Here is a 24,203-nt window from a genome sequence, read left to right as displayed (position 1 = left end):
AATATAACTTAGAAATGCATCATGAGCTGTAGTTCAACTGTCTAACCACATCAGAACCCCAAAATATAAGCTTGTTTTACTCCAATGTTTGTAAACAAAGTAAATGTGAACAAACACTGTATAGACTGATTGCTAACACATTGCTTAAAACTGCACTTCTGATATCATGGATGGCCAGTCCTTGCATTCATAGCTGTCTTTGAATTTGAGAGGGGTTCCATTTCTCCAGCCTTCGACTGAAACAATGGTGTGTAGTACGCGTTGTTATTGTTTCAACTGCTGACTGCTGCTATAAGTAAGTCTATAGACTGACCTAGTGTCGTTTGATCAAATCGAATTGTATTTGTCACATGCGCCGAATACAACAGGTGTAGACTTTACCGTGAAATGCTCACTTACAACCCTTAACCAACAATGAAATAGAGTTAAGAAAATATTTACTAAATAAACAAAAAAAAATCGAAAAGTAACACGGTACCGAGTCAATGTGCGGGGTTACAGGTTAGTCGAGGTTCATTTGTAAAGTGACTATGCATAGGTAATAAACCGTTAGTAGCAGCAGTGTATAAACAAAGGGGGGGGTTCAATGTAAATAGTCCAGGTGGCCATTTTATTAATTGTTCAGCAGTCTTATGGCTTGGGGGTAGAAGCTGATAATTAAGGAGCCATTTGGTCCTAGACTTGGCACCCCTGTACCGCTTGCCGTGCGGTAGCAGGGAGAACAGTCTATGACTAGGGTGGCTGGAGTCTTTGACAATTTTTTGGGCCTCCCTCTGACACTACCTAGTATATAGGTCCTGGATGGCAGGAAGCTTGGCCCCAGTGATATACTGGGCCGTACGCACTACGCTCTGTAGCGCCTAACGGTCAGATGCCGAGCAGTTGCCATACCAGGCGGTGATGCAACCGGTCAGGATGCTCTTAATGGTGCAGCTATAGATTGTTTGAGGATCTGGGGACCCATGCCAAATCTTTCAGTCTCCTGAGGGGGAAAAGGTGTTGCCCTCTTCACAACTGTCTTGGTGTGTTTGGACCATGATAGTTTGTTGGTGATGTGGACACCAAGGATCTTGAAACGCTCGACCTTCTCCTTTTAAGCCCCATCGATGTTAATGGGGGCCTGTACGGCCCTCCTTTTCCTATAGTCTACGTTCAGCACCTTTGTCTTGCTCACATTGAGGGAAAGGTTGTTGTCCTGGCACCACACGGCCAGGTCTCTGACCTCCTCCCTATAGACTGTCTCATCGTTGTCGGTGATCTGGCCTAGCACTGTTGTGTCGTCAGCAAACTTAATAATGGTGTTGGAGTCGTGGGTGAATAGGGAGTACAGGAGGTGACTAGGCACGCACCCCTGAGGGGCCCCAGTGTTAAGGATCAGCGTGATAGATGAGTTGTTGCCAGGATCCAGTTGCAGAGGGTGGTGTTTAGTCCCAGGTTCCTTAGCTTAGTGATGTGGGCACTATGATGTTGAACGCTGAGCTGTAGTCAATGAACAGCATTCTCACATAGGTGTTCCTTTTGTCCAAGTGGGAAAGGGCAGTGTGAAGTGCGATTTAGATTGCGTCATCTGTGGATCTGTTGGGGCGGTATACGAATTGGAGTGGGTCTAGGGTTTCTGGCATGATGGTGTTGATGTGAGCCATGACCAGCTTTTCAAAGCACTTCATGGCTACTGACGTGAGTGCTACGGGGCGGTAATCATTTAGGCAGGTTACCTTCGCTTTCTTGTGTACAGGGACTATGGTGGTCTGTTTGAATATGTAGGTATTACAGACTCGGTCAGGGAGATGTTGAAAATATCAGTGAAGACACTTGCCAGTTAGTCCGCACATGGTTTGAGTACGCATCTTGGTAATCCGTTAGGCCCCGCGGCTTTATGAATGTTGACCTGTTTAAAGGTCTTGCTCACATCGTCTACGGAGAGCGTGATCACACAGTCATTCAGAACAGCTGATGCTCTCATGCATGCTTCAGTGTTGCTTGCCTCGAAGTAATTATAAAAGGCATTTAGCTCGTCTGGTAGGATCGCGTCACTGGGCAGCTCGCGGATGGGTTTCCCTTTGTAGTCCGTAATATTTTTTAAGCCTTGCTACATCTGACGAGCGTCAGAGCCGATGTAGTAGGATTCAATCTTAGTCCTGTATTGATGCTTTGCCTGTTTGCTGGTTCGTCTGAGGGCATAGCGGGATTTCTTAATAGCGTCCGGATAGTGTTCCGCTCCTTGAAAGCGGCAGTTCTAGCCTTAGCTCTGTGCGGATGTTGCCTGTAATCCATGGCTTCTGGTTGGGAAATGTACATACAGTCACTTTGGGGACGTCGTCGTCGATGCACTTATTGATGAAGCCGGTGACTGAGGTGGTATACTCCTCAATGCCATTGGATAAATCCCGGAACATATTCTGTGATAGTCCAGTCTGTGATAGTCCTGTCTGTGACAGTCCAGACAGTCCTGTAGCGTAGCATCCGCGTCATCTGATCACTTCCGTATTGAGCGAGTCACTGGTACTGCCTGCTTTAGTTTTTGCTTGTAAGCAGGAATCAGGAGGATAGAATTATGTTATGGCCAAATTTGCCAAATGGAGCGCAAGGGAGAGCTTTGTATGTGTCTCTGTGTGTGGAGTAAAGGTGGTCTAGAGTTTTTTTCCTCTGGTTGCACATGTGACATGCTGGTAGAAATTAAGTAAAGTTCTCCTGCATTGAAGTCCCCGGCCACTAGGAGCGCCACTTCTGGATGAGCATTTTCTTGTTTGCTTATGGCCTTATTCAGCTCGTTGAGTGCAGTCTTTGTTCCAGCATCGGATTGTGGTGGTAAATAGATGGCTATGAATAATATATACGAGAACTCTCTAGGTAGATCGTATGATCTACAGCTTATCATGAGGTATTCTACCAAGCAATACGTCAAGACTTCTTTAATGTTAGACATCGCGCACCAGCAGTTATTGACAAATAGACACACACCCCACCCTCGTCTTACCAGACGTAGCTGCTCTGTTCTGCCGATGCACAGAGAAGCCAGCCAGCTCTATATTATCCATGTCGTTTTTCAGCCACATCTCGGTTAAACATAAGATATTTATATTTTTAATGTCCCGTTGGTTGGATAGTCTTAATCGTAGATTGTCTGGTTTGTTTTCCAAGGATTGCACGTTGGCCAATATCAAATCAAAATCAAATCAAATGTATTTATATAGCACTTCTGACATCAGCTGATATCTCAAAGTGCTGTACAGAAACCCAGCCTAAAACCCCAAACAGCAAGTAATGCAGGTGTAGAAGCACGGTGGCTAGGAAAAACTCCCTAGAAAGGCCAAAATCTAGGAAGAAATCTAAAGAGGAACCAGGCTATGAGGGGTGGCCAGTCCTCTTCTGGCTGTGCCGGGTGGAGATTATAACAGAACATGGCCAAGATGTTCAAATGTTCATAAATGACCAGCATGGTCAAATAATAATAATCACAGTAGTTGTCGAGGGTGCAGCAAGTCAGCACCTCAGGAGTAAATGTCAGTTGGCTTTTCATAGCTGATCATTAAGAGTATCTCTACCGCTCCTGCTGTCTCTAGAGAGTTGAAAACAGCAGGTCTGGGACAGGTAGCACGTCCGGTGAACAGGTCAGGGTTCCATAGCCGCAGGCAGAACTGTTGAAACTGGAGCAGCAGCATGGCCAGGTGGACTGGGGACAGCAAAGGAGTCATCATGCCAGGTAGTCCTGAGGCATGGTCCTAGGGCTGAGGTCCTCCGAGAGAGAGAAAGAAAGAAAGAGAGAAAGAGAGAATTAGAGAGAGCATACTTAAATTCACACAGCACACCGGATAAGACAGGAGAAGTACTCCAGATATAACAAACTGACCATAGCCCCCCGACACAAACTACTGCAGCAAAAATACTGGAGGCTGAGACAGGAGGGGTCAGGAGACACTGTGGTCCCATCCGATGATACACCTGGACAGAGCCAAACAGGAAGGATATAACCCCACCCACTTTTCCAAAGCTCAGCCCCCACACCACTAGAGGGATATCTTTAACCACCAACTTACCATCCTGAGACAAGGCCGAGTATAGCCCACAAAGATCTCTGCCACGGCACAACCCAAGGGGGGAGTGCCAATCCAGACAGGAAGATCACGTCACTGACTCAACCCACTCAAGTGACACACCCCTCCTAGGGACGCATGAAAGAGCACCAGTAAGCCAGTGACTCAGCCCCTGTAATAGGGTTAGAGGCAGAGAATGCCAGTGGAGAGAGGGGAACCGGCCAGGCAGAGACAGCAAGGGTGGTTCGTTACTCCAGAGCCTTTCCGTTCACCTTCACACTCCTGGGCCAGACTACACTCAATCATATGACCCACTGAAGAGATGAGTCTTCAGTAAAGACTTAAAGGTTGAGACCGAGTCTGCGTCTCTCACATGGGTAGGCAGACCATTCCATAAAAATGTAGCTCTATAGGAAAAAGCACTGCCTCCAGCTGTTTGCTTAGAAATTCTAGGGACAATTAGGAGGCCTGCGTCTTGTGACCGTAGCATACGTGTAGGTATGTGCGACAGGACCAAATCAGAGAGATAGGTAGGAGCAAGCCCATGTAATGCTTTGTAGGTTAGCAGTAAAACCTTGAAATCAGCCCTTGCCTTAACAGGAAGCCAGTGTAGGGAGGCTAGCACTGGAGTAATATGATAACATTTTGGGGTTCTAGTCAGGATTCTAGCAGCAGTATTTAGCACTAACTGAAGTTTATTTAGTGCTTTATCCAGGTAGCCGGAAAGTAGAGCATTGCAGTAGTCTAACCTAGAAGTAACAAACTCATGGATTATTTTTTCTGCATCATTTTTGGACAGAAAGTTTCTGATTTTTGCAATGTTACGTAGATGGAAAAAAGCTATCCTTGAAACAGTCTTCAAAAGAGAGATCAGGGTACAGAGTAACTCCGAGGTACTTCACAGTTTTATTTGAGACGACTGTACAACCATCAAGATTAATTGTCAGATTCAACAGAAGATCTCTTAGTGTCTTGGGATCTAGAACAAGCATCTCTGTTTTGTCCGAGTTTAAAAGTAGAAAGTTTGCAGCCATCCACTTCCTTATGTCTGAAACACAGGCTTCTAGCAAGGGCAATTTTGGGGCTTCACCATGTTTCATTGAAATGTACAGCTGTGTGTCATCCGCATAGCAGTGAAAGTTAACATTATGTTTTCGAATGACATCCCCAAGAGGTAAAATATATAGTGAAAACAATAGTGGTCCTAAAACGGAACCTTGAGGAACACCGAAATTTACAGTTGATTTGTCAGAGGACAAACCATTCACAGAGACAAACTGATATCTTTCCGACAGATAAGATCTAAACCAGGCCAGAACGTGTCCGTGTAGACCAATTTGGGTTTCCAATCTCTCCAAAAGAATGTGGTGATCGATGGTATCAAAAGCAGCACTAAGGTCTAGGAGCACGAGGACAGATGCAGAGCCTCGGTCTGACGCCATTAAAAGGTAATTTACCACCTTCACAAGTGCAGTCTCAGTGCAATGATGGGGTCTAAAACCAGACTGAAGCATTTCGTATACATTGTTTGTCTTCAGGAAGGCAGTGAGTTGCTGCGCAACAGCTTTTTCCCCAAAATTTGAGAGGAATAGAAGATTTGATATAGGCCGATACTTTTTTATATTTTCTTGGTCAAGGTTTGGCTTTTTCAAGAGAGGCTTTATTACTGCCACTTTTAGTGAGTTTGGTACACATCCGGCGGATAGAGAGCCGTTTATTATGTTCAACATAGGAGGGCCAAGCACAGGAAGCAGCTCTTTCAGTAGTTTAGTTGGAATAGGGTCCAGTATGCAGCTTGAAGGTTTAGAGGCCATGATTATTTTCATCATTGTGTCAAGAGATATAGTACTAAAACACTTGAGTGTCTCTCTTGATCCTAGGTCCTGCCAGAATTGTGCAGACTCAGGACAACTGAGCTTTGGAGGAATACGCAGATTTAAAGAGGAGTCCGTAATTTGCTTTCTAATGATCATTATCTTTTCTTCAAAGAAGTTCATGAATTTAAAGCCATCCTCACTTGGGGAATGCTGCTTTTTAGTCACCTTTGCGACAGTATCAAAAATAAATTTCGGATTGTTCTTATTTTCCTCAATTAATTTGGAAAAATAGGATGATCGAGCAGCAGTGAGGGCTCTTCGATACTGCACGGTACTGTCTTTCCAAGCTAGTCGGAAGACTTCCAGTTTGGTGTAGCAGCAGTGAGGGCTCTTCGATACTGCACGGTACTGTCTTTCCAAGCTGGTCGGAAAACTTCCAGTTTGGAGTGGCGCCACTTCTGTTCCAATTTTCTGGAAGCTTGCTTCAGAGCTTGGGTATTTTCTGTATACCAGGGAGCTAGTTTCTTATGACAAATGTTTTTAGTTTTTAGGGGTGCAACTGCATCTAGGGTATTGCGCAAGGTTAAATTGAGTTCCTCAGTTAAGTTGTTAACTTCTTGGCGCACCCATCCTGTTAGCGGGATAATTTTTGTCAACATCCGCTGAATTGCAGAGCGCCAAATTCAAATGAAATTACTAACAATATTTAATTTTCATGAAATCACAAGTGCAATATAGCAAAACACAGCTTAGCTTGTCAGATTTCAGATTTCAAAAAATCTTTACAGCAAAAGCTATCCAAGTGTTTTATGTTAGGACATCTCTCTCAGCAGACAACATTACAAACAGCTAGCAGCAAAGTAGATTGGTCACGAAAGTCAGAAAAGCAATAAAATGAATCGCTTACTTTTGATGATCTTCGGATGTTTGCACTCACGAGACTCCCAGTTACACAATAAATGTTCCTTTTGTTCCATAAAGATTATTTTTATATCCAATATACCTCCATTTGGTTGGCGCGTTTTGTTCAGAAATCCACAGGCTCGAGCGGTCACGACGGGGCAGATGAAAATTCCAAATTCTATCCGTAAAGTTAGTAGAAACATGTCAAATGTTTTTTATAATCAACCCTCAGGTTGTATTTACAATAAATAATCGATAATATTTCAATCGGACCGTAGCTTTTTCAATATGAGAGAGAGAGAAAATGTCTGCTCCAAGCTGTTGCACATGCAAAACTCTGCTGGCACCCAGCCATCCACTGACACAATGTGATCGTTCTCGCTCATTTTTCAGAATAAAAGCCTGAAACTATGTCTAAAGACTGTTCACACCATGTGGAAGCCATAGAGAAAGGAATCTGGATGATATCCCTTTAAATGGAGGGAAGGCATGCAATGGAATAGGGAGATTAGTTTCTCTTAGGCACTTCCTTGTTGGATTTTCCTTAGATTTTCGGCTGCAATATCAGTTATGTTATACTCACAGACAATATTTTGACAGTTTTGAAAACTTTAGAATGTTTTCCATCCTAATCTGACAATTATATGCATATTCTAGATTCTGAGCCTGAGAAATAGGCAGTTTCACTTGGGTACGTTTTTCATCCAAACATCAAAATACTGCCCCCTACACTCAACAGGTTAACTGATTTTTGTCCTCTGACGTACTTGGGTAGGCAGAGAGGGTCTGGAAGGGCATCAAGGAATCTTTGTGTTGTCTGAGAATTTATAGAACAACTTTTGATGCTCCTTGGTTGGGGTCTGAGCAGATTATTTGTTGCGATTGCAAACGTAATAAAATGGTGGTCAGATAGTCCGATAGTTCCTCATAGGATTATGAGGAAAAACATTAAGGTCCACAACATTTATTCCATGGTACAAAACTAGGTCCAGAGTATGACTGTGACAGTGAGTAGGTCCAGAGACATGTTGGACAAAACCCACTGAGTCGATGATGGCTCCGAAAGCTTTTTGGAGTGGGTCTGTGGACTTTTCCATGTGAATATTAAAATCACCAAAAATTTGAATATTATCTGCTATGACTGATAGCAATTCAGGGAACTCAGTGGCCCAGGAGGCCTGTACACAGTAGCTATAAAGAGTGATTGAGTAGGCTGCATAGATTTCATGACTAGAAGCTCAAAAGACAAGAACGTCTTCTTCTTTTTTTTGTAAATTGAAATTTGCTATCGTAAATGTTAGCAACATCCCGCAAATGTTTGCGGGATGCACGGGGGATATGGCCACTAGAGGCCCAGGAGGCCTGTACACAGTAGCTATAAAGAGTGATTGAGTAGGCTGCATAGATTTCATGACTAGAAGCTCAAAAGACAAGAACGTCTTCTTCTTTTTTTTGTAAATTGAAATTTGCTATCGTAAATGTTAGCAACATCCCGCAAATGTTTGCGGGATGCACGGGGGATATGGCCACTAGTGTAACCAGGAGGTGAGGCCTCATTTAACACAGTATATTCATCAGGTTTAAGCCATGTTTCAGGCAGGCCAATCACATCAAGATTATGATCAGTGATTAGTTCATTGACTATAACTGCCTTTGAAGTGAGGGATCTAACATTAAGTAGCCCTATTTTGAGATGTGAGGTATCACGATCTCTTTCAATAATGGCAGGAATGGAGGAGGTCTTTATCCTAGTGAGATTGCTAAGGCGAACACCGCCATGTTTAGTTTTGCCCAACCTAGGTCGAGGCACAGACACGTCTCAATGGGGATAGCTGAGCTGACTACACTGACTGTGATAGTGGCACTAAGCTGGCAGGCTGACAAACAGCCTGCTGCCTGGCCTGCACCCTATTTCATTGTGGAGCTAGAGGAGTTAGAGCCCTGTCTATGTTGGTAGATAAAATGAGAGCACCCCTCCAGCTAGGATGGAGTCCGTCACTCCTCAGCAGGTCAGGCTTGGTCCTGTTTGTGGGTGAGTCCCAGAAAGAGGGCCAATTATCTACAAATTCTATCTTTTGGGACCTAGGTCGAGGCACAGACACGGTCTCAATGGTGATAGCTGAGCTGACTACACTGACTGTGCTAGTGGCAGACTCCACTATGCTGGCAGGCTGGCTAACAGCCTGCTGCCTGGCCTGCACCCAATTTCATTGTGGAGCTAGAGGAGTTAGATGTTGGTCTATGTTGGTAGATAAGATGAGAGCACCCCTTCAGCTAGGATGGAGGCCGTCACTCCTCAGCAGACCAGGCTTGGTCCTGTTTGTGGGTGAGTCCCAGAAAGAGGGCCAATTATCTACAAATTCTGTATTTTGGGAGGGGCAGAAAACAGTTTTCAACCAGCGATTGAGTTGTGAGACTCTGCTGTAGAGCTCATCACTCCCCCTAACTGGGTGGGGGCCAGAGACAATTACTCGATGCCGACACATCTTTCTAGCTGATTTACATGCTGAAGCTATGTTGCGCTTGGTGACCTCTGACTGTTTCATCCTAACATTGTTGGTGCCGACGTGGATAGCAAATATCTCTATACTCTCTACACTCACCAGTTTTAGCTTTAGTCAGCACCATCTTCAGATTAGCCTTAACGTCGTTAGCCCTGCACCCTGGTAAACAGTGTATGATCGCTGGATGAATCTTTTTAAGTCTAATACTGCGGGTAATGGAGTCGCCAATGACTAGGGTTTTCAATTTGTCATAGTTAATGGTGGGAAGCTTCAGCGTCTCAGACCCCGTAACGGGAGGAGTAGAGACAAGAGAAGGCTCGACCTCAGACTCCGACTCGCTGCTTAATGGGGAAAACCGGTTGAACGTTTCTGTCGGCTGAATGAGCGACACTGGTTGTGTTACGGTGCGTGAATGAGGACCCAAAAGCGAATTAACTTAGACAGAGCTTCTTTAATTACCAAACATAGGTAGGCTCAGACGGACCGGCAGATTCCGACAGGACAAGACAAGGTTACAGCAAACATGACGACAGTCTGGTTCAGGCATGAAACACAACAAACAAGAATCCGACAAGGACAGGAACAAAAACAGAGAGAGATATAGGGGACTAATCAGAGGGAAAAAAGGGAACAGGTGGGAAAAGGGGTGACGAGGTGGTTAGGAGGAGACAAGGCACAGCTGGGGGAAAGAGGGGGAGAAAAGGTAACCTAACAACGACCAGCAGAGGGAGACAGGGTGAAGGGAAAGGACAGAGACAAGACACAACATGACAGTACATGACAGGTTGAGCATTCCTACAGCATTTCCCTCCAGAAGCCATGAGAAAGTTGTCCGGCTGCGGGGACCGTGCGAGGGGATTTATACTAACGTTACTATCTGTACTTACTGGTGGCACAGATGCTGTTTCATCCTTTCCTACACTGAAATTACCCTTGCCTAACGATTGCGTCTGAAGCTGGGCTTGAAGCACAGCTATCCTCGCCGTAAGGCGATCATTCTCCTGTATATTATGAGTACAGCGACTGCAATTAGAAGGCATCATGTTAATGTTACTACTTAGCTTCGGCTGTTGGAGGTCCTGACGAACCACGTCCAGATAAAGCATCCGGAGTGAAAAAGTTGAATGAAAAAAAGTTGAGTGGGGGAAAAATGACAAAATATAAACGGTAATTAAAAAGTAAAAAAAACGTAAAGTTGTCAGGTAGCAAAGTAAGGTTGGCAACAAAACGCACAGCAACACGGAAACAATTCTGCAAGTTGTGACCGGAAATGACGAGTCCTCCTGCTACATACATCCTCAATAATAATAATAATAGGGACCTGGTGGTTTACCTATTCGTCGGCACCCCATCTTCCTCCCCATCTTCCTCCCCCTTTTCCTCTGTCTTTTCTTCAAATCAAATCAAATCAAATGTTATTTGTCACATACAGATGGTTAGCAGATGTTAATGCGAGTGTAGCAAAATGCTTGTGCTTCTAGTTCCGACCATGCAGTAATATCTACAAGTAATCTAACCTAACAATTTCACAACAACTACCTTATACACACAAGTGTAAAGGAATCAATAAGAATATTTACATAAAAATATATGAATGAGTGATGCATGTATGAATGATATATGAATGAGATGCATGCAGATGGTATAGAGTACAGTATATACATATGAGATGAGTAATGTAGGGTATGAAAAAATTATATAAAGTGGCATTGTTTAAAGTGGCTAGTGATACATTTAATTACATCAAGATGGCAAGATGCAGTAGATGGTATAGAGTTCAGTATATACATATGAGATGAGTAATGTAGGGTATGTAAACATTATATAAAGTGGCATTGTTTAAAGTGGCTAGTGATACATTTATTACATACATTTTTCCATTATTAAAGTGGCTAGAGTTGAGTCAGTATGTTGGCAGCAACCACTCAATGTTAGTGGTGGCTGTTTAACAGTCTGATGGCCTTGAGATAGAAGCTGTTTTTCAGTTTCTCGGTCACAGCTTTGATGCACCTGTACTGACCTCGCCTTCTGGATGATAGTGGGGTGAACAGGTAGTGGCTCGGGTGGTTGTTGTCCTTGATGATCTTTATGGCCTTCCTGTGACATCGGGTTGTGTAGGTTTGCCCCCGGTGATGCGTTGTGCATACCTCACTACCCTCTGGAGAGCCTTACGGTTATGGGAGGAGCAGTTGCCGTACCAGGCGGTGATACAGCCCGACAGGATGCTCTCAATTGTGCATCTGTAAAAGTTTGTGAGTGTTTTTGGTGACGAGCCGAATTTCTTCAGCCTCCTGAGGTTCTTCACCACGCTGTCTGTGTGAGTGGACCATTTCAGTTTGTCCGTGATGTGTACGCCGAGGAACTTAAAACTTTCCACCCTCTCCACTACTGTCCCGTCAATGTGGATAGGGGGCTGCTCCCTCTGCTGTTTCCTGAAGTCCACGATCACCTCCTTTGTTTTGTTGACATTGAGTGTGAGGTTATTTTCCTGACACCACAATCCGAGGGCCCTCACCTCCTCCCTGTAGGCCATCTCGTCATTGTTGGTAATCAAGCCTACCACTGTAGTGTCGTCTGCAAACTTGATGATTGAGTTGGGTGAACAGGGAGTACAGGAGAGGGCTGAGAATGCACCCTTGTGGGGCCCCAGTGTTGAGGATCAGCGGGGTGGAGATGTTGTTACCTACCCTCACCACCTGGTGGCGACCCGTCAGGAAGTCCAGGACACGGTTGCACAGGGCGGGGTCGAGACCCAGGGTCTCGAGCTTAATTACGATTTGGAGGGTACTATGGTGTTAAATGCTGAGCTGTAATCGATGAACAGCATTCTTACATAGGTATTCCTCTTGTCCAGATGGGTTAGAGCAGTGTGCAGTGTGATTGCGATTGCGTCGTCTGTGGACCTATTCGGGCGGTAAGCAAATTGGAGTGGGTCTAGGGTGTCAGGTAGGGTGGAGGTGATATGGTCCTTGACTAGTCTCTCAAAGCACTTCATGATGACGGAAGTGAGTGCTACAGGGCAGTAGTCATTTAGCTCAGTTACCTTAGCTTTCTTGGGAACATGAACAATGGTGGGCCTCTTGAAGCATGTGGGAACAGCAGACTGGGATAGGGATTGATTGAATATGTCCGTAAACACACCAGCCAGCTCGTCTGCGCATGCTCTTGAGGATGTGGCTAGGGATGCCGTCTGGGCCTGCAGCCTTGCGATGGTTAAAACATTTAAATGTTTTACTCACATTGGCTGCAGTGAAGGAGAGCCTGCAGGTTTTGGTAGCAGGTTGTGTCAGTGGCACTGTAATGTCCTCAAAGCGAGAAAATAAGTTGTTTAGTTTGTCTGGGAGCAAGACATCGTGGTCTGCGACGGGGCTGGTTTTCCTTTTGTAGTCTGTGATTGACTGTAGACCCTGCCACATACCTCTTGTGTCTGAGCCGTTGAATTGCGACTCCACTTTGTCTCTGTACTGACACTTAGCTTGTTTGATTGCCTTGCAGAGGGAATAGCTACACTGTTTGTATTCGGTCATGTTTCCAGTCACCTTGCCCTGATTAAAAGCAGTTGTTCGCACTTTCAGTTTTGCGCGAATGCTGCCATCAATCCACGGTTTCTGGTTGGGGAATGTTTTAATAGACGCTGTGGGTACAACATCACCATCTTCATGCTGATGACGGGGATTTGGGCCTTGTCTTGACAAAGCAATATATATACATATATATATAGCAATCCTTCGCGTCGGACTCATTAAATAAAAAATATTTGTCCAGTTTGAAGGGAGTAATCGCTATTCTGATATCCAGAAGCTCTTTTCGGTCACAAGAGACGGCAGCAGCAACATTATGTACAAAATTAGTTACAAACAATGTGAAAAAACAACAAAATAGCACATTTGGTTAGGAGCCCGTAAAACAACAGCAATCCCCTCCGGCAACATTATATAACAGTGTCACTCTCTTTGTAGCTCCTCCTCCACTTCCTCCCAAGAACATCCAAGCAGCTAGTCAAGGCTATTCTTCGTCTGATTCTTCCGGTAATATTATTTTGCTAGTAACCATAATTCCCATATGGAAGCAGATTCATGCCAAAACTTCAATGGTTTTATTTGTATTTGTTTTGGCATGAATCATCTTCCATATTCCCATGCCTCGTGCACACTTGCCATTGTTCTTTGGACAGCATTGATAGAAGTGAACTCAGGAAGATCTCTGAACTTTTATTTTCCGACAGTTGATTTACACAATGGGAGAATAGTCTCAAGCCCCGCCCCCATCTACCTGAACGTCCAATCCCCAGCCTCATACAGAGGTTCCCCCGTAACTGACCTGGAAGATGTGTTCGGCCCCATGGAATCCTGCCGGATCAATGAGGGCAGGGCCTCGCCCCGATGGGTCAGCTTCAACAGTGAGAGACCACCCCCACCAGAAGAACCGGCCCCGCCTCCGCCCCCTGCCTATCCTCCTCCTGACTCGCCCAACTCCCTCTCTTCCACCCCAGACTCCCCCTGCCTCTCCCCGGGCCCTCCTCCGGATGAGCCTCCCCCCTCCCCGCCGCCCTTTTCCTCTCCCCCCGACTCGCCCATCTCCATCATCTCCATTCCCCCTCCAAATGAACCCGTTCCCCCCCTGCCTCCAGACTTCTTGCCCCCAGACTCCCCACCGTGCATCGCCATCAATCCTAGTCTGTTTTTGGATGATGATGAGATACTGGAGTACTCCCATGCTCCCTATACCCCTGCTGCCCCACTGGAATACTCCCCTGCCCCTACCAGTCCCATCCCTCCCCCCCTGCCTGCGGAGCGCTCCCTTCGGGCAGGCATCCCTTCCCCTCTGGTGTTCCTTAGGGAGGAGCAGCCTGACTTTATGTCCTGGCCCCTGGTGCTGACCCCGGGCTTCAGGGGCGTGCCGTCCCCCCTCCTCCCACCCGCCTACAGGCCCATGGTGTCTTCCCCCGGACCCTGCCCAGGCAGTGGTGAGTACATAGAAATACAATGGGTAGATTACCACTGTAGGAAAACATAGAAATATAATGGGTAGATTACCACCATAGGAAAACATATAAATACAAGGGGTAGATTACCACTCTAGGAAACCATAGAAATACAATACAAGTAGAATGGGTAATGCCATCATTGTGAAAATGGAATTTGTTGACATCGCTCTATTACTTTTGTTATTCGCTCTATTACAATTGCTATTGGATCTAGAGGTCATGGCTGGTCATAATCTCAATAGGGGTCTCAGGTCCTCCCTTTTCCTTTTACAGGCCCCTCCTCTCCACCTCGCCCTGCCACGCCCCTGTCAGGAGGTAGTCCAGTCCCTCCCCCTCTTCCTACAAGGCCCTCCTCTCGACCCAAACTGCCCCCTGGGAAACCAATGGGAGACCTGGTATGGCACTCTTTTACATGTGTTAGACTTGTGATAGACACTATTAGACTGTTAGACTTGTGATAGACACTATTAGAATATTAGACTTGTGATAGACACTATTAGAATGTTAGACTTGTGATAGACACTATTAGAATTTTAGACTTGTGATAGATACTATTAGAATTTTAGACTTGTGATAGACACTATTAGAATTTTAAACTTGTGATAGATACTATTAGAATGTTAGACTTGTGATAGATACTATTAGAATGTTAGACTTGTGACTCTTATTAGTTTTTCTTCAACTGATTTCCACAAAGTTAGAGATACTACTAAACCTAACTGCGGCTGCTCTGCTAACATTACATTGTGTTGGGAAAATGTTTGGTACAGCAACAGGCTACTGATATCCCCCCCCCCCCCCCCCCCCCCTCCCCCAGGCTCGGCCCTTCAGCCCCCCAGTCTCCGGCAGCCCCCCTCCCTTCGCCCCCCTGGCCCGAGCCGAGAGTTCCTCCTCCATCACCTTGCTGAGCGCAGCCTCCACCCCCACCCTGGGGAGAGAGCTCAACATATCCACTACAGGTACTACCCTCCTCCATAACACCTCCTTCACCTGTGTATGTCTCTGGTGTTAACATATTCAATGGTAGAATGCTCACATTTGACTTTTGTGAAACAGGTTTCTTCACCATTAAATCAAATCAAATTTTATTAGTCACATGCGCCGAATACAACAGGTGTACAGTGAAATGCTGAATACAATAAGTGTAGACCTTACACTAAAATGCTTACTTACGAGAATACAGATAAGAGTAAGAGAAATTAAGGAGCAGCAGTAATGGGACAAACTGGTTAGTATGATGATTACACACACCTCCCTCGTCATATTTTAAAGTGTTTTTATTTAACTAGGTAAGTCAGTTAAGAACAAATTCCTTATTTACAATGACGGCCAACTGGGGAACAGTGGGTTCACTGCCTTGTTCAGGGGCAGAACAACATATTTTTACCATGTCAGCTCGGGATTCGATCCAGCAACCTTTCGGTTACTGGCCCAACGCTCTAACCTGCCGCCCCGTCATCTTCACTCTGCTAAACATACAGTCATCTACACCTCCAATGTTCCAATCAGACTCCACAAGACTGCATGCTTTCTTTCTATCCATCCATCATGCTCCCTCTGGCCTTGCCCTCTGTCTTGTGATGGGGTTATACCTCCAATAACTCATCCACCTCTCCTCTCCTCTTCTTCTGTTCCTCTGCTCCTGCCTGCCTCTCATCCCCCTCTCCCTCCCTCCAAGTTCTCTACCTCTCTCCACATGAACAGAGGAAAAACAGCCAACCATGGCCGGTTTTATTTGTCTTTTGAAGGTGAGTCGTATCAGGGTCGTATTTATTAGAGCACAATGCGGGGGAAAAACGTTCTGCAACGGAAACGGAAAACTAGCATTTCTTATTGGACAAGTTCAGAGGTAGTCCCTTTCAGTCCGTTTGGTACCTAATGAACATGACCCAGTACCAGTGCATGGAGGCTATCGTAATGTACTACCCTGGCTGTCCATGTTTCTCTGGTCTCGCTATCTATGATCTCCAATGATCTATGATCTCTCCAATCTTCTATCTTGTCATTTCTATGCTCTTCCCTTCTCTCTCCCTTACGCATGTCTGCTCATCTGACCACATGTCTGTAGCCGTTACAGACACAGGAAGGGATATTACTACTGAGATAGTGCCTTTTATGTGATGATCAACTGTGTGTGTGTGTGTGTGTGTGTGTGTGTGTGTGTGTGTGTGTGTGTGTGTGTGTGTGTGTGTGTGTGTGTGTGTGTGTGTGTGTGTCAGGATGCTCCAGAGGACCCAGCCCACTGACCATGGGAGCCCAGGACACTCTGCCCGTGGCGGCTGCCTTCACTGAGACCATCAACGCCTACTTCAAAGGAGCCGACCCCAGCAAGTAAGGCTAGCATTCCTATCAATGCTAGGCTATTCCTCTCAAAGATAGGCTAATGCTAACACAAGTAGAAATATTGATACTGATATGAATAACAACATTGATGTCAAATTTATATCAAAGTTAATACTGATGTGAATGCAAATTCATGACAACATGATGTTTCAGCCGGCAAAGCGACCCTCATCAGAATAAATGCAACAAGTAAGATGGCTATGATATTGTTGATATATATCATATTGCAACTACTGTATGCCTATTTCATTTCAATTTCCAACTGTATTGTCTCCTTTTGTTGTCCCCACAGGGAAATGCAATGCGCCTAGGCAATATATTGTTCTGTGGATATTTCTGTGGGAAATGTAGATTGTTTGTGGCACCCCTATGGATTCTGGGTACTGTAGTTTTTCTCTTTTTGACTGACCCGTTTCTGAGCACTGAGCTGGCTCTGTTCTCCATGATCCAGGTGTGTGGTGAAGATCACTGGGGAGATGGTGCTGTCTTTCCCAGCAGGCATCACCAGGCACTTTGCCAGCCATCCGTCTGCCCCTGTGCTCACCTTCAGCATCAGTAACTACTGTCGGCTAGAGCAGGTCCTCCCCAATCCACACCTGCTGTGCTGGTAAGGCTTATTATACAGTACACTGACTCAATATTGTGTTTTGGGGCAAGGAATTCATATTTAAATTTTTTGGGGCATGTTCCAAACGATGTCCCATAGTGGCCAGGATTGGAGCTACACATTGACTCTTGCTGGATTCCCCTAAACATAGTAGACATTCACAGGACCAATAGCAACATGTTTTAATGATTACATTTAAGCAATAAGGCCTGTCCTTTATCATGAATGTAGTCACAGGAAAATGTGTTGTTCAGCCTGACATGCAGATTGGTTAGGGAGAGACACCCCTGTGATTTGTTAGGGAGAGACACCCCTGTGATTTGTTAGGGAGAGACACCCCTGTGATTGGTTAGGGAGAGACACCCCTGTGATTGGTTAGGGAGAGACACCCCTGTCATTGGTTAGGGAGAGACATCCCTGTGATTTGAAACCTGGTTAAACCACTTACCAGGATCACCAAACAAATTCTTGGAAAACTCACACGATAATGTGATAATATACAGTGCCTTGCGAAAGTATTCGGCCCCCTTGAACTTTGCGACCTTTTGCCACATTTCAGGCTTCAAACATAAAGATATAAAACTGTATTTTTTTGTGAAGAATCAACAACAAGTGGGACACAATCATGAAGTGGAACGACATTTATTGGATATTTCAAACTTTTTTAACAAATCAAAAACTGAAAAATTGGGCGTGCAAAATTATTCAGCCCCTTTACTTTCAGTGCAGCAAACTCTCTCCAGAAGTTCAGTGAGGATCTCTGAATGATCCAATGTTGACCTAAATGACTAATGATGATAAATACAATCCACCTGTGTGTAATCAAGTCTCCGTATAAATGCACCTGCACTGTGATAGTCTCAGAGGTCCGTTAAAAGCGCAGAGAGCATCATGAAGAACAAGGAACACACCAGGCAGGTCCGAGATACTGTTGTGAAGAAGTTTAAAGCCGGATTTGGATACAAAAAGATTTCCCAAGCTTTAAACATCCCAAGGAGCACTGTGCAAGCGATAATATTGAAATGGAAGGAGCATCAGACCACTGCAAATCTACCAAGACCTGGCCGTCCCTCTAAACTTTCAGCTCATACAAGGAGAAGACTGATCAGAGATGCAGCCAAGAGGCCCATGATCACTCTGGATGAACTGCAGAGATCTACAGCTGAGGTGGGAGACTCTGTCCATAGGACAACAATCAGTCGTATATTGCACAAATCTGGCCTTTATGGAAGAGTGGCAAGAAAGCCATTTCTTAAAGATATCCATAAAAAGTGTTGTTTAAAGTTTGCCACAAGCCACCTGGGAGACACACCAAACATGTGGAAGAAGGTGCTCTGGTCAGATGAAACCAAAATTGAACTTTTTGGCAACAATGCAAAATGTTATGTTTGGTGTAAAAGCAACACAGCTGAACACACTGTCCCCACTGTCAAACATGGTGGTGGCAGCATCATGGTTTGGGCCTGCTTTTCTTCAGCAGGGACAGGGAAGATGGTTAAAATTGATGGGAAGATGGATGGAGCCAAATACAGGACCATTCTGGAAGAAAACCTGATGGAGTCTGCAAAAGACCTGAGACTGGGATGGAGATTTGTCTTCCAACAAGACAATGATCCAAAACATAAAGCAAAATCTACAATGGAATGGTTCAAAAATAAACATATTCAGGTGTTAGAATGGCCAAGTCAAAGTCCAGACCTGAATCCAATCGAGAATCTGTGGAAAGAACTGAAAACTACCGTTCACAAATACTCTCCATCCAACCTCACTGAGCTCGAGCTGTTTTGCAAGGAGGAATGGGAAAAAGTGTCAGTCTCTCGATGTGCAAAACTGATAGACATACCCCAAGCGACTTACAGCTGTAATCGCAGCAAAAGGTGGCGCTACAAAGTATTAACTTAAGGGGGCTGAATAATTTTGCAGGCCCAATTTTTCAGTTTTTGATTTGTTAAAAAAGTTTGAAATATCCAATAAATGTCGTTCCACTTCATGATTGTGTCCCACTTGTTGTTGATTCTTCACAAAAAAATACAGTTTTATATCTTTATGTTTGAAGCCTGAAATGTGGCAAAAGGTCGCAAAGTTCAACGGGGCCGAATACTTTCGCAAGGCACTGTACCTGAATCAGTCATTGTAATATTGCACCATCAGTAAACCCAAAATGCCCATGTCATGTATTTGTTTTTAGTGACACCACCATGTCCAATGTGGACACCAAGGAGTTCTGGGTAAATATGCCAAACCTGATGAGTCATCTGAGGAGAGTGGCTGACCAGAAGCCTCAAGCAACCTACTACAATGTGGACATGATCAAATATCAGGTGAGACCGTCTGCGTAGTACACATTATTACATGTAATTCCATACATTGCATACTGTATAGTCACAATGGAATGTAATTCCATACAGTGCATACTGTATAGTCACAATGGAATGTAATTCCATACAGTGCATACTGTATAGTCACAATGGAATGTAATTCCATACAGTGTATACTGTAGAGTCACAATGGAATGTAATTCCATACAGTGTATACTGTAGAGTCACAATGGAATGTAATTCCATACAGTGTATACTGTAGAGTCACAATGGAATGTAATTCCATACAGTGTATACTGTAGAGTCACAATGGAATGTAATTCCATACAGTGTATACTGTAGAGTCACAATGGAATGTAATTGTTAAACAAATGCAATGAAGTGCGTGCTTACGTATGTGTGTGTGTATGCTTATGCGTGTTTACACATGTGTGTGTGTGTGTGTGTGCTTGTGTGTGTGTGTGTGTGTGTGTGTCTTAGGTAGCAGCTGAGGGGATCCAGTCTACTCCCCTGAACCTGGCGCTGAGTTGGCGTGGCGACACCACCAGCACAGACCTCAGAATAGACTACAAATACAACATGGAGGCCATGGCCGCAGCCCCCTCCCCCCTCCACAACATCCACTTCCTGGTCCCTGTGGACGGGGGCGTGGCCAAACTCCAAGCCATGATCCCCACTGCCACCTGGTGAGGATAATGAATTGCTGACTGTTTTTAAATGTATTTAATCTTAGAATTGTACATTTACAGTGTATTTATCCAGGTTAGTGTCACTAAAATAATCAAGGCAACTATAACTTTATTTAATTTTCTCTGGAAGGAACCCAGAACAGCAGAACATTCTATGGAAGATATCAAGCCTTTCCCAAAGGTCTGAAAATGGAGGTAGGTGATCTTTCTCTTCCGCTTTCACTTTTCCGCTTTCACTTCCTCCTCTTTCTCCTCTCCTTCCTCCTCTACCTGTCGTCCTCCTATTTCTCCTCTCCTTCCTCCTCTTTCTCTTCTCATTCTTCCTCTTTCTCCTCATCTTTCTCCTCTCATGTCTTCCTCTTTCTCCTGTCCTGTCTTCCTCCTCTTTCTCCTCTCCTTCCTCCTCTTTCTCCTATTCTACCTGTCTTCCTCCTATTTCTCCTCTCCTCCCTCTTTCTCTTCTCATTCTTCCTCTTTCTCCTCATCTTCCTCCTTCTCCTGTCCTGTCTTCCTCCTCTTTCTCCTGTCTTTCTTCCTCTTCTTCCTCTCCTGTCTTCCTCATCTTTCTCCTTCTCTTTCTCCTCTTTCTCCTCTCCTGTCTTCCTACACTTCCTCCTCTCATTCTTCCTCTTTCTCATCTTCCTACTCTCCTCTCCTTCCTCCTCTTTCTCCTCTCCTTCCTCCTATTTCTCCTCTCCTCCCTCTTTCTCTTCTCATTCTTCCTCTTTCTCCTCATCTTCCTTCTCCTGTCCTGTCTTCCTCCTCTTCCTCCTCTCCTGTCTTCCTCCGCTTCCTCCTTTTTCTCCTCATCATCTTTGTTATCATCTGCCTCAACTTTGTCGTAATCTTCATCACCGTCAACATCATCATTATTCTCTCTCCTATAGGAGTGGGGGCTCTACTGGGTAGGTTCCAGTTGACAGAGGGTCCCAGTAAGCCGTCCCAGTTGGCGGTGCAGTTCACCAGCGAGGGCAGCACTCTGTCAGGCTGTGACATCCAGCTGGTGGGGACTGGCTACAGGCTCTCGCTGGTCAAAAAGAGATTTGCAGCAGGTCAGTGTCTGTGTGTGAGGGAAGCATGAAAATACTAGCCTGGACCCAGATCGGTTTGTGCTGTCTTGCCTACTTCCATGGTCATTGTCACACGTTCTGGGATCTTGGGCCCCGTTTGAAACTGAACAGAAATTGTATTGATTCTAACCCTGAATGTGACGTTGTTGCCTGACCATGAAAACAAAGCAAGACGACAACACTTTGGCAATAGCAAACAGTTGGAATTCCCCTGACTGAATACTCTGCTTGTGTTTCCGTTACAGGGAAATATCTAGCGGACAACTAGTCACCACTGTTGTAAAATGGAACCCTTTCAACCATACGATGGCTTTTGACTGTGAGGATGATGAGAGACTTTTTATGGATTCTTCATTCGATACAAGTTACCAACTGAGAAACGTCTGAAACCTAACGCTTGAGCAGGGAGGGGTAACTGATGACATAGCAGCAACAACAGGATGTGATGTAATACGCACCGTCCACCAGGGTTCACCAGGGTATTGCTTTATGTTTTAATACACTCAAATACAGTAGTCGCACTGTTGGAGTTTATGCAAGTAGTCACCCTTTTTCTTCTCGTTTTGTGCACCTTGAGGGTTGATGAGGTCAATTGTAAAATCTTTTGTCTGTAATGTTTCCGTTATGTGTCGGACCCCAGTAAGACTAGCTGTCACCATTGGCGTCGGCTATTGGGCATCCTAATCAATAAAACGTTTAGAAATCATAATGAAAGATAATGGATTCGACACATTTACTCCAGTTTAGCAAAGTCAATTATCATTGGCAGCACATACAATAATCCAGCCTTATCTGTGAGAAGAATTCTATGTGAATGGGTGATGGATGGAAGATGCACTGGACAGATTTATGTGAATAGATAGACACTGTTGTCATTCATTGATAATTCAATTGATTATGACAAGAACAATTGATTATGACAAGAACAATTGATTATGACAAGAACAATTGATTATGACATAACAATTGATTATGACCAGAACTCCACTTGCAGGGTTAGGATGACATTTTGATGTTTTTCTTTTATTTATTGGGTTGATTCAACTGATATGGTACCAGCTTGTACTGCACCAGCACGTTGAGGCCCACAACTTGGAGTTAACGTACAGACAGCGTTATTATGTATGTGGTGGTTGTGTTTTGCTGGGAGGTCAAGTGGTTCATGTAATGTAATGTAATGGTTCATATTGTTTTCCTGATTTGTGGATGACAAAAACAAAGCAGATGACCTTACAGGTTGAATAGCAGAGTTGCCTTGGACCAGATTACATTTATTTCTGAATTCTGTTTGTCCCTTAGAGTTGTTGTGTCCAGGAGTCCTAATCAAGAATAACTGGTTGAAATGACATCATTACAACTGGTTAGGGTGGCAGGTGGCTTAGCGGTTAAGAGTGTTGGGCCAGTAACTGAAAGGTCACTGTTTTGAATCCCAAGTCAACTAGGTGGAAAATCTGCAGATGTGCCCTTGAGCAAGGCACTTAACCCTAATTGCTCCTGTAAAGTCGCTCTGGATAAGAGGGTCTGATAAATGACTAAAATGTAAATGCTAGAATTACATCAATTACTGGTTAGAAGTAGGTCTTTATGAGGTAATTTCAACCAGTTTTGCCCGCTGGGAAGTATAACTGGGGGACATCAAAGAAGATGGAAAAGTGCTTCAAGAATGATTTATCTAAAATAGAATAACAATGAATATTCAACGGAATCCCCTAATGTTATGTTTCTTGTTTTTCCACCATGTGGAGTTAATAGTTGTTTTATCATTTTCTAATTGCAGTATATTGAAAATCTATTTGTAAAAAAAAGTGTAAATATGAAAGAAGCTTCTTCATATATCCCTTTGGATATATGGGTGATTCTGTGTTTGTCAAATCAGATATATGTTATATGGTTGGTGATAGCCTTTACAATACATTACAGAACACTGTTTTGTTTTGTTTTATTTCTAACGCGGATTTCTTGTAATATACTGACTGTCCCAATCTGCGTTACTCAACTGTTTGTTTTTTTTAAACCTTTTTTTACTCTACAATGCTAGTTCATTTATTTCAAGACATTTAGGATGTCCAGCAGCACACAAAAGAGTCCCCCCTCCCCTCCTAATCCAATGCTATTCTGACCTAGACTGGGTAAAGAAAACAGTAGTGAGTGTAGCGTTCAGTCTAATGTAACCAGGTTCATTCAGACCTACGTCTGTTATAGTACGTGTACTATGTGATTGTTTTTACTGTAACTTCTAGTCATGTCATTGTGTTTGACCTTTCACCTGAAGATTTAACCTTTAAACCTTTGACCTTTGGCATGAATCCACAACAACATTATCAAACTTCCACGATACTATTGCAAGTAACGTCCTCCTAGGTTTCCTCCCGACTTGCACACCAACAACAAATACATTTGTGTAACTGTAATTGTTTTGCTCCTGCCCATCTCAAGGAGAAATAATGTTAGTGTATTATTTTCACTTTATGACAATTGGTAATAGAATTACCTCACGTTATTGTTACTTATTTCCAAATCAGTATATTCAAAATGAGTCGCGACCAATGACAAAAGAGCCTTTTTAATCCTTGATATTATCAATAACTATGGTAAATGTATTTCAACTTTTAGTTTTTTTGTCCTGGTTGCAATATTTAATTTATTTGTTTGAGCCTTACTGGCCCTTTAAAAAGTATTCACAAATAAACGTTTTTTCTGTCAGTATTTTATTCACTGCATAGGACACTGAATATGCAAACATACCATGTACATTTCCCATCCAAAGATTTTAAGAGTAAATATATAAAAAGTTAATATAATGTAATACCTGTTTTACTTGGTAATAAAGAATTGGAGAATATTGGAAATGAAAATGGATGTCTTTATTATTATTTGGTACATGTTCCAATGTTACAGGCGCAGATGAATATACACTACTCTTTTGGATAG

The 24,203-nt window shown here is 44.0% G+C and overlaps 1 protein-coding gene across 2 annotated transcripts in view; it reads left to right on the top strand.

Annotated features, from left to right (window-relative positions):
- The window catches only part of LOC110509030 (SH3-containing GRB2-like protein 3-interacting protein 1), a 64,616-nt gene extending 40,489 nt beyond the window's left edge, over nucleotides 1-24,127 (top strand). Inside the window, exons 15-26 of one of the 2 annotated variants that reach the window (XM_090225162.1) lie at nucleotides 13,218-13,286; nucleotides 13,484-14,224; nucleotides 14,519-14,640; nucleotides 15,063-15,204; nucleotides 16,465-16,576; nucleotides 16,742-16,777; nucleotides 17,040-17,195; nucleotides 19,384-19,516; nucleotides 19,994-20,199; nucleotides 20,333-20,397; nucleotides 21,090-21,254; nucleotides 21,518-24,127. In XM_090225162.1, coding sequence (XP_090081288.1) covers nucleotides 13,218-13,286; nucleotides 13,484-14,224; nucleotides 14,519-14,640; nucleotides 15,063-15,204; nucleotides 16,465-16,576; nucleotides 16,742-16,777; nucleotides 17,040-17,195; nucleotides 19,384-19,516; nucleotides 19,994-20,199; nucleotides 20,333-20,397; nucleotides 21,090-21,254; nucleotides 21,518-21,540 — 1,970 coding nt within the window. In that variant the 3' untranslated portion in view covers nucleotides 21,541-24,127. The remainder of the gene's footprint in view (nucleotides 1-13,217; nucleotides 13,287-13,483; nucleotides 14,225-14,518; nucleotides 14,641-15,062; nucleotides 15,205-16,464; nucleotides 16,577-16,741; nucleotides 16,778-17,039; nucleotides 17,196-19,383; nucleotides 19,517-19,993; nucleotides 20,200-20,332; nucleotides 20,398-21,089; nucleotides 21,255-21,517) is intronic. The other variant, XM_090225161.1, reaches the window with a different exon arrangement.
- Nucleotides 24,128-24,203: the final 76 nt, after the last annotated feature.

Source organism: Oncorhynchus mykiss, chromosome 28, assembly GCF_057628025.1.
Source record: "Oncorhynchus mykiss isolate SJ-2025 chromosome 28, ASM5762802v1, whole genome shotgun sequence".
In the NCBI taxonomy this organism is placed as follows: Eukaryota; Metazoa; Chordata; class Actinopteri; order Salmoniformes; family Salmonidae; genus Oncorhynchus; species Oncorhynchus mykiss.
This window is presented reverse-complemented; position numbering and strand designations above follow the sequence as displayed.